Raw genomic sequence first — 12,902 nt, 5'->3', positions numbered from 1 at the left:
GGAAGCAAAGTTAAAGCTACAGGCTTGCTTTGACTGCACAGACTCGAATATTTTTAAAGACACCTCTGCAGACCTAGATGAACTAACAGATACCGTAACATCATATGTCAGCTTCTGTGAAAACCTATGTGTACCAACCAGGAACTTGCAAATATACAATAACAATAAACCTTGGTTCACAGCCAAACTCAAGCAGTTACGTCATTCCAAAGAGGAAGCCTACAGAAAAGGTGATAGAATGCTTTACAACCAGGCCAGAAATATATTAACAAGGGAGATCAGAGCAGCAAAAAGGAACTACTCTGAAAAGCTAAAGAATCAATTCTCAACAAATGAACCAGCAAACATGTGGAAAACTCTCAAAAACATCACCTGTTACAGCAAACCACCTTCCCAAGCTGAAGGAGATCAGCAATTGGCAGATGACCTGAATGTGTTCTACTGCAGGTTTGAAAAGAAACCTCAACCTCTTATCTGCACAACCTCCATCCCAGACACACCAACAACAGCTAAATCTTCTACAACTGAATCCATCCCATTGTGTTTACAACACCTAGTGATCACAGAAAAGGAAGTGAAAGATCTATTTCTCAGACAGAAGCCTGGAAAAGCACCAGGCCCAGACAAGATAACTCCTTCTTGCTTAAAAGTCTGTGCTGACCAATTGGCCCCCATCTTCACCCAAATCTTCAACAAATCACTAGAGTTGTGCTATGTTCCTTCCTGCTTCAAACGCTCGACTATCAACCCAGTGCTGAAGAAGCCCTCCATCAAGGAACTGAATGACTACAGACCAGTTGCTCTAACATCTGTAGTTATGAAAACCTTTGAAAGGCTAGTGATGTTTCACTTGAAAACCATCACGGATCCACTGTTAGACCCCCTGCAATTTGCATACCAAGCAAATAGATCAACAGATGATGCTGTTAATATGGCTCTACACTACATCCTTCAACATCTTGAATCTCCAATGTCCTACGCTAGGGTCCTCTTTGTGGACTTCAGTTCAGCATTCAATACCATCGTACCGGACATTCTCTTAACGAAACTAAATCAGCTAGCGGTACCTGAACACACTTGTAAGTGGATCACAAGCTTCCTAACAGACAGGAAGCAGCAGGTGAAGCTAGGAAAAATCACAGCAGATACATGTACAATTAGCACAGGTGCCCCCCAAGGCTGTGTACTCTCACCACTTCTCTTCTCTCTATACACTAATGACTGCATTTCAAACGAACCATCTGTTAAACTACTGAAGTTTGCAGATGATACAACAGTGATCGGACTCATTCGAGACAATGATGAATCCGCATACAGACGGGAAGTTGAACAACTATCCTTGTGGTGTGACCAGAACAATCTAGAACTGAACACACTCAAAACCGTAGAAATGGTGGTAGACTTTAAGAGAAACCCTTCCACCCTTCCACCTCTCACAATACTAGACAACACAGTATCAACAGTAGAGACCTTCAAATTTCTAGGTTCTATCATATCTCAAGACCTAAAATGGTCACCTAACATCAAAAACATCATCAAAAAAGCACAACAAAGAATGTTCTTTCTGCGCCAGCTCAGGAAGCTCAAACTGCCCAATGAGCTGCTGATACAGTTCTACAGAGGAATCATTGATTCATCTGCACCTCTATAATTGTCTGGTTTGGTGCTGCAACCCAACAAGACCGACAGACTTCAGAGGATAATTAGAACAGCAGAAAAAACAATCGCTGCCAACCTGCCTTCCATTGAGGACCTATATACTGCACAAGTAAAAAAGAGGGCGGGGAAAATATTTACTGACCCCGCACATCCTGGACACAAATTGTTTCAACTCCTACCCTCAAAACGTCACTACAGAGCACTGCACACCAAGACAACAAGACACAAGAACAGTTTTTTTCTGAACGCCATCACTCTACTAAACAAATAATTTCCTCAACACTGTCAGACTTTCTACTAAATCTGCACTTCTATTCTACTAGTTTTCTCATCATTCCTATCACCCATTTCCTCCCATGTTGACTGTATGACTGTAACTTGTTGCTTATATCCTAAGATTTTTATTCATATTGCTTCTTCATTGCTTATTCGACCCTTATGACAATCATTAAGTGTTGTACCACATGATTCTTGACAAATGTATATTTTATTTTATGTACGTTGAGAGCATATGCACCAAGACAAATTCCTTGTGTGTCCAATCACACTTGGCCAATAAAAATCAATCTATCTATCTATCTATCTATCTATCTATCTATCTATCTATCTATCTATCTATCTATCTATCTATCTATCTATTCCGGAAGAAACTGGACATGATTTAGCATGGTACACCTCTGCTATGTAAGACTTTAACCAGAGGCTTATCATCTGAGGCAAAGCCTTGTGGCCTTCAGAATGAGGAAGAAAGGAGATGAATAAAGCTTCAGATCTCCTAAAGGACTTAGTCCATTGAATATAGACGGTAAGTGCCCAATGAACATCCAGCTTGTGCCAACGATGTTCGCAGGACCTTGAAGGCATTGGGTAGGAGTCTGGAAGAACAATATCCTGAGCTCAGTGGAATCAGGTGTTAACCTTTGGCAAAAAGAGAGGGTCCAGTCTCAGGATGACTTTGTGGATGAAAACGGCAGTCTTGCCTAACTGAGAGTGCTGATAATTCGGATATTCTCTTGGCTAATGTAACTGCGACAAAACTTTCTTTGTTTTAAGAGAGAGAAAGTGCAATGGAACCAATGGAAGCAGTTCAAAGGAAGGACCTGTAAGAGCCTGAAGAACAGTCTGTAAGTCCCAGGTAGAATAGCGGTGGACTATCTGTGGGCATAGATTAGCCACACCGCATAGAAAATCCCAAATTCACTGATGAAATGAAGGTGACTGGAGATGGTCCAAAGTGACCAGTGGACAGAGTGGCAATGTGGCGACGTAGTGTGTTGGGCACTAGTCCCCTCTCGAACCCAGCCTGCGAGAAGGCCAAAAGCTAGTGTAAGGATGGATGTAAAGATCAAAAGAATTACATCCACAAAATTCACAGTAGGCTGTCCAGGTGGCACCATAGATCCTGGTGGTAGAAGAACATCGAGCTGCTTGGATCATTGAAATGACACTGTCCAGAATGGAGTGTGCTCTTAAGCAGCTCCTTTTTTTAAAAAAAAAATCTTTATTAATTATATACATTAAAAATGGAACAGAAATAAATATGATACATGGTATAACAATCATATATATTGTACTATGACAGAAATAGAAGAAAAGAGGGAAGAAAGATAGAAGATAGGAAAGATATAATGGGAAGGGGAGATTGGGGGAAAAGAAAGAAGTAAAGGGAATTTGGAAAAAAGAGGGGGAAAGAGAGAAGGTGCGGCTATTTAGCCGGCACTTCCATTGTATACAATCTCTGATTTAGTTAGATGTATAGTTGGTGTAGGTTTCCCTTAATTTTTTAGCAGTTCATTGTGTAGTGTTAGTTGAATTCTTGTGGATAATGCTGATATTTATCTGACGAGCAAGTTTTTGTCTATGCAGTCAATATTCCAGGGTTTTGTTCATAGTGATTGTTGTATGTCTAAAGGTTGCATCGATCAATGTCTTTTGAGTTATGTGAAAAGGTTGTTTTCATTTCATGGTGTGTTGCATGTACATGAGATGGTTGTTGAAGTCTTCTTTTTAAATAATATTTATTTTTTTCCTAGCTAATGGTACCATTTCTCCCAGGCCTTGTAAAAGTCAGTTTCCTCCCTATTTTGTATCTCCATTGTCAATTTTGATAGTTCTGCACATTCCATGATTTTAATTAAGAGGTTTAAGATTGGGCTTTTGTGTTGCTTCCAAAATTGTGCATATAAAATTCTTACTGCAATTAAGATATGTAGAATGATATAGCAGCCTTCTTTTTTAATCTTTTGCCTAACAATTCCAAGGAGGAATAATTCTGGTTTAATTTGAATAGTCTGGGAAGTAATCTGATCTAAGATGTTTTAAATTTTTTGCCAGTTTCAAGTGCCAAATGGTGAGGTGCCACCATTGGGGCTCTGGGTGTAGGACTGACTCTTGACTGAGAGAAATCGAGTTGTCTGAAATGTGCCATGGTTTGGAGAATTTTGTGTTTCTTCAGAAAGACAGCGTAGCTGCAGCAGTGTTTCGAACTGGTGTCTGTAAGTGATGTTCATTACAAGCAGCGTGTCATCACTGAATTTCTCACTGTGGAGAAAGAAATTGTTGGGAACATTCACAAAAAACATCTGTGTACAGTTTATGGAGAATCTGCAGTCGACAGAAGTACATTTAGTCACTGGGCATAGAGGGTGAGACCATTAGTGCACAGTGCAGAAATGGCTTTGTGGCCAGAACAAGGAGTGGTACCGACAGGGCATAAACGCCCTTGTGCCTTGCCATAGAATGGGATGGAGATTAAGTGGGAAAATAGGGAGTGCAGAAGAAACATCATTCTTTCCTGTGTGTAAGTTTCATTGTGTTCAATAAATATTTGTTGGAGAAAAAAAATGTGGTGCATTACTGGGCGACCCTCATATTTAACAATGACAAATGATCTTATCTTTGGATTTTCAACAACAGTCTTTTGGGGCTTTCCTAATCCCAGCAAAGTAAAGGATCAAAGTAAAGGGCTGTATTTGAAATAGATTTGCTCAATCTTTGCTTTAGAAATGCCTCTTGAGTTTCTAGAATAAACAAGCTAGTGAAATTTCTCAACATAGTTTGGATGACTACAGTGCAGCATATATTCATATCATCTTACCTTTGTTCAGCTGGATTTCTAAAAGTCTCCAAGTCACTCTGAGCAATTTGTTCAGCTGCTTACTGTTTAATTTACAACCATCCTGAAGAGTTTCCATCACAAACTTTCTAATCAAGTCTAACCAATGGGCATCCACAGGCAGTGTTGAAGTATTTGTTAGCGAGACCATGATTTCACATAAAGTTAAATTCACAAAAAGATGATCAATATTGTTTGAAGATATCATATACTTGTTGCTAAAAGAAAGACACACACAAAATATATAATTTTAATATATAATACATAAATAAATATATAATATATAAATAAAATTTAAATAAAGTGTAACTTTTACAGCTTTCTTTAAGATTTTTTTTTCATTAGTCCTACAATAAAAATGTTTTCTGTCATGGAAAAAGTGCATCAGTAGGTTCTCTGCTCTAAACCACTTCAGCAAAGGACCAAATTGTTTTATTAAAACTATTTTAAAAACTATCTCAGTTTCAATAAATGGAAAGATCCTAGAGATAATTTGAACAATAACCAAGACAGACCCAGCCAGAAAAAAAATCTTGACTAACAGAATAAATTTTGAATCCATAAAACTATGATTTTGGAAGAAATCATACTTGAAGCAAAAATACGTAAAGATTTTTTTCATAGTTGACAAAATGTAGTTTTACCCTTTGCAATTAAATAAAGATCCAGTTATGTCTACTGAATCTGAAAATGAATGCACAGAACTTTTCCCCGGTTCAGAAAAGACCTTGAGTGAAGTGATATACAATGGGAATGGAAAGTATTTAGACAGACACCAATTGTGCAAGTTCTCCCACTTAAAAAGATAAAAGAAGCCTGTAATTGACATCATAGGTAGACCTCAACTGAGACACAACATGAGAAAACACATCCAGAAAATCACATTGTCTGATTTTTAACAAATTTATTTGCAAATTATGCTGAAAATACAGTAGTACCTCGTGATACGAACCCGTCTTACGAACTTTTCGAGATACGAACCCGGGGTTCGGGATTTTTGTGCCTCTTCTTACGAACTTTTTTCGCCTTACGAACCCGCCGCCGCGAACACCGAACCCGGGTTTGGCATTCGGGTTCAGCCGATAAGCACCACCACCTGGTGTCAACTTTTGAAAAAGCCAGGGGGCGCTTCTCGGCGTTCTCCCTAACACCAAACCCGGAGGTTCGGCAAAAGTTCGTGTTCAGGAGGCTGCTGAGAAGCGCCGCTGTCTGGCTGTCACCTTTCGAAACAGCCAGGGGGCTTCTCAGTGTTCTCCCGAAAGCCTAACCCAGAGGTTCGGCAAAAGTTCAGGTTCGGCATTCGGGTGGCTGCCGAGAAGCGCCGCCGCCTGGCTGTCACCTTTGCAGAAGAGCCGCGGAGCTGTCAGCCAGTCGGGAGGCTCAAACGGAGGTGGGGAATCCCAATAGGGAATTCCATGTGCGGAGCTGACCGAAATGTGGACTCCAGGAAGGACGTCTCCTGTCCACAACCTCAAACAGTCACATCCCAAACTCCACTATAGTGTAGACCAAAGAGCGTTCGAAGGACACCAGAAACAAAATTGTAGTCCTGTACCAGGGTGGGAAGACTGAATCTGCAATAGGCAAGCAACTTGGTATGAAGAAATCAACTGTGGGAGCAATAAATAGAAGATGGAAGACATACAAGACCATTGATAATCTCCCTCGATCTGGGGCACCACGCAAGATCTCATCCCGTGGAGTCAAAATGAACACAAGAATGGTGAGCAAAAATCCCAGAACCACAGGGGGAACCTAGTGAATGACCTGCAGAGAGCTGGGACTAACGTAACAAAGGCTACCATCAGTAACACACTACGCCGCCAGGGACTCTGATCCTGCAGTGCCAGACGTGTCCCCCTGCTTAAGCCAGTACATGTCTGGGCCCATCTGAAGTTTGCTAGACAGCATTTGGATAATCCAGGAGAGTATTGGGAGAATGGGCAACACGGACTTTCAACTCCTTCCAAAGGTCTTTCCAATGATCAGATGAAACCAAAGTAGAACTGTTTGACAGAAACACAACTCATTGTGTTTGGAGGAGAAAGAATGCTGAGTTGCACCCAAAGAACACCATACCTACTGTGAAGCAAGGGGGTGGCAACATCATGCTTTGGGGCTGTTTCTCTGCAAAGGGACCAGGACAACTGATCCATGTACATGAAAGAATAAATGGGACCACGTATCTTGAGATTTTGAGTGCAAATCTCCTTCCATCAGCAAGGGCACTGAAGATGAAACGTGACTGGGTCTTTCAGCGTGACAATGATCTCAAACACACTGCCAGGGCAATAAAGGAGTGGCTTTATAAGAAGCATTTCAAGGTCCTGGAGTGGCCTAGGCCGTTTCCAGATCTCAATCTGATAGAAAACCTTTGGAAGGAGTTGAAAGTCCCTGTTGCCCAGTGACAGCCCCAAACCATCACTGCTCTTGAGGAGATCTGCATGGAGGAATGGGCCAACATACCAGCAACAGTGTGTGCCAATCTTGTGAGGGCTTACAGAAAGCATCTGACCTCTGTTATTGCCAACAAAGGATATATTTTCCACCATAATTCGCAAATAAATTAATTAAAAATCAGACAATGTGATTTTCTGGATATGTTTTCTCATGTTGTCTCTCATAGTTGAGGTCTACTTATGATGTCAATTACAGGCCTCTCTCATCTTTTTAAGTGGGAGAACTTGCACAATTGGTATCTGACTAAATACTCCCCCCCCCCGTATATTAAGAAAAGCTATTTTCCAATTAAATATCATTTGCTTCTCATTCTCAGACTAATATTAGCATATAACTTGTACATGAAAGGTATTGTAGAAAGAAATGCCCATTAAAGTTTTCCCATCAATTTTCCCTAAAAATGATGTTCCAGGGACTGCAAATTATGTCAGCTGGGCTGAATTAGACACACAGGTATATTTTTGAACAGTGATTATAATTTAGGGCTAGCTATACAACTTCCAAGGCTAAACTGTTTTCCAAATCTCACCTAATTTTTCTCAGCATAAATTTTCGGCATTGATTTTATAGATGTTACTTAAATACTGATTAGTAATTCCATCAATTCTAATTCCCATTAAAAATGACAATTGCTTAGTTTAGGTTGCTAATGAATGGAGGCTAACACCAATTTAATTAAAAGAGAAAGGAATATTTGTTCTCAAAGGAAATACTTTGGATCAAAATAATTATTGCTGTCTCATAATGAAAGCTGATTGCAATCTCTTTTCAAATGGAAGAGGTTACAGTGTTCTGAATAAAGACAAAGATGGTGTGCTTCCCAAGCTTTTCAGTTCAAGAGATCATAGAACTCAGCATTATTGCAGGTGATCTCCAGAAAGTAAAAGAATTATTTTATCTTGTAATTGTAACTAATTACTGTAGAACAAATATAAAGAATGATTCTATCTCTTAAATATTATTCTCTTAAAGATTGTTGTTTAAGAGAATAACCTCCATTATGGCATGTATAAGTTTTCTCTTCCTAACATGCAATAATTGCTTTTCTTCGGTATATAAACTTATGGCAAAATTAATACTTCAGTTTGCACAAACGAATATTATTTTTGTTGAAAAGGAATAATATATGCTGACATTACTGAATCAGATTTTCATTGTCTATAGGGATATTTTCATTTAATCTGTAAAACTGAGTGTAAGTCTTCACTCATCTCCTCAACCTTTGTAAATCTTTACTCATTTTTACAGATTAACATTCATCCTCATTAATCATCATACCCCTAATTTTGATATTTAGATACAAATCTCACAAATAATTCCTAGACAAAAGTAATATATTCAAAACCACAAAGATAAATGGTTGCTACCACAGCAACTCTGAACTGTAACTTCTCTACAAAAATTGTAACTTTTCTATGGAAAAATCTATGTAGTTAATTGCCCTAGATTCCTGGACACTCATTACCAACAGTGTCTTTAGAATGCAGAGATCTCAGGAAGAACAATAATAGTCTGTCTAATTAATAGCACTCCTATTAAATGGAATCTATGTTGGGTATTCATCCTAGATAATTACATTTTATGTCTTTAGACTGAGGCATTTCTAAAGAAACTTTGTGTTAACGTCTAGTGGATACGCTGTAATTGAGAGAGCAGTCCACCTAACTAGCATGCAAATGCCTAAAATATGATGGGGGGGGGAGGTAATTGTAACTGTAACAATCAATTTTCTACCTCAAGAGGGTCTGCAATTTAATTTTTGCCTCTAGAACTGGACATTCCCTACATTTTATTGAGCAAGTAGTTTTCAAAAACTCTTGACCCGACATCTGGGACCATCCAGTATTTGTGATGAAGGCCAAAACTACTGCAAATAATTATTTGCATTTTGGTGCAACATCAATTCTTCTTGCTAGAGGACCTCCTAAGCATTTTCATATAGAGGTAGGAATATAGAGTACCACAATGCCCAAAGTAAAAAAGGAGCAACCTGCTTAGCTCTATTGATTGGGAATGAACTTACAAACATCATGCATTAATCTCCAGAGTATCTATTGTCTATGCACATCCAGAATCTATTTCTTACTATAAGAATAAGTGATGAAGAGCTATATGATACAAAAATCAACTTTCTCAGCATCAAGTCATCTCCACAGCCATTTCCACTGTTATGTTTTAAACTGGAATGGGACTTTTTTCCTCCTACCCTTGGCCATGTCTATTTCACCTCCAGAGTTCTGTACCTGGCCATTCAACGCTAAATTTTCTCCTCAGCCGACATGCTAGTTGCTTGCCCCAGGCAATGGGGCAATTGGCCTACAAGCTTGGCCATGGCCAATTCACAGAAGAAGATCTCCTCCTGGGTCTTAAACCTGTTTTAAAGTCCAAAACCTGTTTTAAACACAAACCCCTATGATTATGGACTCTTAGAACCTACAACGTATCTCACTCTCCTTGCTTTGTAACAGTCTCATTCATACCTTTTCAAATGATCTTTCTTTCGCTGTTTCATTGTTTCTTGGAAAGAGTAAGGAAAATAATACATAAAATGATGCTTGAAATCGTTCAGGTAATTTGCTCGAAGCCATATTTCCTATTGAAGAAATACTACATATCAAGAGATAAGCTATGGTAGATATTCTATCTAAGCAATCCCAATTAAAGTTTTATGAAAAACACAACATTTTCATAAACTATTCCAACAAATTAAACAGTCTTGGTATAACAAAAATTACTATTTACTATTTTTTTTAACAAACTGAAAAAAAAGACATTTAAAATTCTGCCAAACATTATAAAGCTTAGGAGAAACACTTTACAAAAGAAAAGCTCTTACACGAATGAAAGTAGATATACTGTTCCAGAATAATGCTGCAGGGTCTGAATTGTGTTAGTCATTCGACCCATAAGTTTACTTTTCCCAGCTTTTGGCCTCATGCTGAAGCCCATCATCAGAATGTATGATGAGAGACAAGTTCCTTGAGGAATTTTGGTGAAAGAGAAGTTCCTTGAGGATGGACTTCAGCATGAATGCAAAAGCTCGAAGACTAAACCTCTGGTCCAAGTGACCGATCCAGATTGGATCCTGCAAAGCCTTTACTATTTGTAATAAGTACTGTACTTGTACTACACAGTGAGGCCACAGAAAGCTATGCTGAAATTCAATCTAAAGTCTTTATTGTCTGCCCCTATTTACCTTAAATTGTGATGGTGAACCTATGGCACACATGCCAGAGGACTCTCTGTGGGCATGCCTGTTATCGCCAACTGCTCTTCTAGTTTCTGGCACACACATGCACACGAGCCAGCTGGTCTTTGCAGGTGCCAGAGCGCCAGAAAATGGCCTGAAAACAGCCCCCAGAACGGCCAAAAAAACAGGCATGCGCATGACAGCCAGCTGGTCTTTGGGTTTCCAGTGCTCCAGCATGTGCACATGTGCACACATTCCGGTTTGGGCTCTTGTGGGTGGTGCTGAAAAGATTCACCATCACTGACCTAGAAGTAATATCTTTTGAAAAGAGCCGTTTTACTTACCTGAACGGTCTTCACGATGCCCTGCGTGGAGAATTCAATATGGATCTTACTTCAGTCTTATAGGTAGGGACTGAGTTTAAATTTCAATATTTAATTAGGTTACGCTCCCTAGCTGCCCAAAGAGTTCAATTTTAAATGAAGGCTTAGACAAATTCAACAAGTAAACTATTAACAATAACCACAGAACAAGAACAAGAACTGTGACCCTGGGCCAGGACAAGGTCAGGTGGGTTTGGACTTTCCACGCAGTGCATCAAGAAGAATGGTCAGATAAGTACAGCGGCTCTTCTCCAATGCGCTGCTAAGGAGAATCCAACATGGGATATTGTTGTGGTTAGCTCTGGCCCAGCTCCTGCCCCAATGACTGTGGATGTGGGGGGAGACATCCACATGCTGCAGGCCTGTTTTGCCCTCGGTGGAATCTGCTGATGAAGGCTCCTCTGACCAAGAAGACATGAGTGACCGAGAGGAGGAGAGTGGGGCAGACAGCTCAGAAGGAGATCAATTATCTAGCTCCTCCTTGGATTCAGAACAAGAGTTAATGATACAGCCTCGCATGCGGAGAGCGATGCATAGGCAACAACAACTGAGAGATTATTATCAAAGAAAATGAGGCCACCTGTGGTTGGGTGGGGCTGTGGTAATTAGTGAGGCTGCTATAAATAGCAGCCTGTGGATTTGGCCATTGTGGAGGATTATCTGATCGTTGTGTTTCATGACTGCTTTACTGACTTTGACCTTTTGTGTGCTGATTTCCCCCCCGCTTTGAAACTAAACCAGAGCAAAGTGTGTTTCACTTTGTGAAAGAAGGACTGTGAATTGCCTCACAGCTGCAAGCTAAGTATCACAGAACTGATAAGGGACTTGTACAAATTACCAGTTTGTTTGGAGACCAGTGCTCTTTGCTATACCAAAAGAGGGCTTAGTTTAAGTGAATTTTCATTATAAAGAACATTGTTTTGAATTTTCAAACGTGTGTGTGTCTGAAATTTGTACCTGTGAATTTTTGGGAGGAGTGTACCAGAGAGCCCGAGAAGGCAGGACCAGGGGAGCAGAAGGAGCGCAAATGTGCTGAAGAACACGCCTGCTGAAGGCTGCCTCTGTGGAGGCAAACAAGTCCAAATGATAATGTTTGATAAAGGTTGTGGGAGATGCCCATGTGGCTGCACGGCAAATGTCCTCCACAGAGGCTTGTGTAGCCCACACGGGCGAGGTTGCAGCACTCTGAGTGGAGTGAGCCGTGATATCTTCTGGAACTTGTCACGACCGGGACAGGTAAACCTCTGCAATACACGATCAAATCCATCATCCAATGGTCTGCAATGAGAACTTTTGTTCTTGAGTAGATGGGAGGAAGGAGACAAACAAGGCTTCGGATTTCCTAAATGATTGAGTTCTACGAATATAGAGCTTAAGGACATCCAGTTTGTGTCAATAATGTTCAAGGGGATGAGATGCCCAAGCACAGAGATCAGGAAGCACGATCTCCTGTGACCGATGGAAAAAGGTGTTGATGGAAAAAGGCTGGGTCAAGTCGCAACACCACTCTGTCTGTATGGAACAAACAGAGGTTCTGACGGATAGAAAAGGCTGACAACTCTGATACCCTTCTGGCCGAGGTGATCACAACGAGAAAGGGAGTCTTCAATGTCAGAAATCGAAGTGAAACTGACCTCAGTGGTTCAAACGGAAGGCCAGTTAGCGCTTGTAGCACAAGTAGATCCCAAGTACAATAGTGATTCAGGATAGTGATGGTAGATCACAAGTAGGATAGGGATGCAACACCTGCGGTCTCAGGTTCATAGTGCTATGGAGAAAGTCTCGAATGCAAGGGTGATGATACAGGGACATCAAGTTGTCCAGGCAAACGATCATAGACAAGGCGGCCACGAGGTGATGAAAGGTGTTGGGAGCTAACCCTTTGTCAAAACCTGCCTGGAGAAAGGACAGGATCTGTTCTAATGATTCATGCAGCAGATCCAGGTTCTTGGAAATGCAGAAAGCATAGCAAGCTGTCCACATTGCACTGTAGATCCTGGTAGCTGAAGAATAGTGAGCAGCCTATATCGTGGCGATCAAATTGTCCGGTAAGGAAAGAGAACTCAATTGCTACCCTTCAAGTGCCAGACGGTGA

The 12,902-nt window shown here is 40.5% G+C and overlaps 1 protein-coding gene across 3 annotated transcripts in view; it reads right to left on the bottom strand.

Annotated features, from left to right (window-relative positions):
- The window catches only part of TEX10 (testis expressed 10), a 107,630-nt gene that overhangs the window by 69,442 nt on the left and 25,286 nt on the right, over window positions 1–12,902 (bottom strand). For all 3 annotated transcript variants that reach the window (XM_070727778.1, XM_070727779.1, XM_070727780.1), the window contains exons 5-6: window positions 9,715–9,827; window positions 4,757–4,992 (exon numbers count right to left, since the gene is read on the bottom strand). In XM_070727778.1, the coding sequence (XP_070583879.1) occupies window positions 4,757–4,992; window positions 9,715–9,827 (349 nt within the window). The remainder of the gene's footprint in view (window positions 1–4,756; window positions 4,993–9,714; window positions 9,828–12,902) is intronic.

This window comes from Erythrolamprus reginae, chromosome Z, assembly GCF_031021105.1.
Source record: "Erythrolamprus reginae isolate rEryReg1 chromosome Z, rEryReg1.hap1, whole genome shotgun sequence".
Taxonomy (NCBI): domain Eukaryota; kingdom Metazoa; phylum Chordata; class Lepidosauria; order Squamata; family Dipsadidae; genus Erythrolamprus; species Erythrolamprus reginae.
This window is presented reverse-complemented; position numbering and strand designations above follow the sequence as displayed.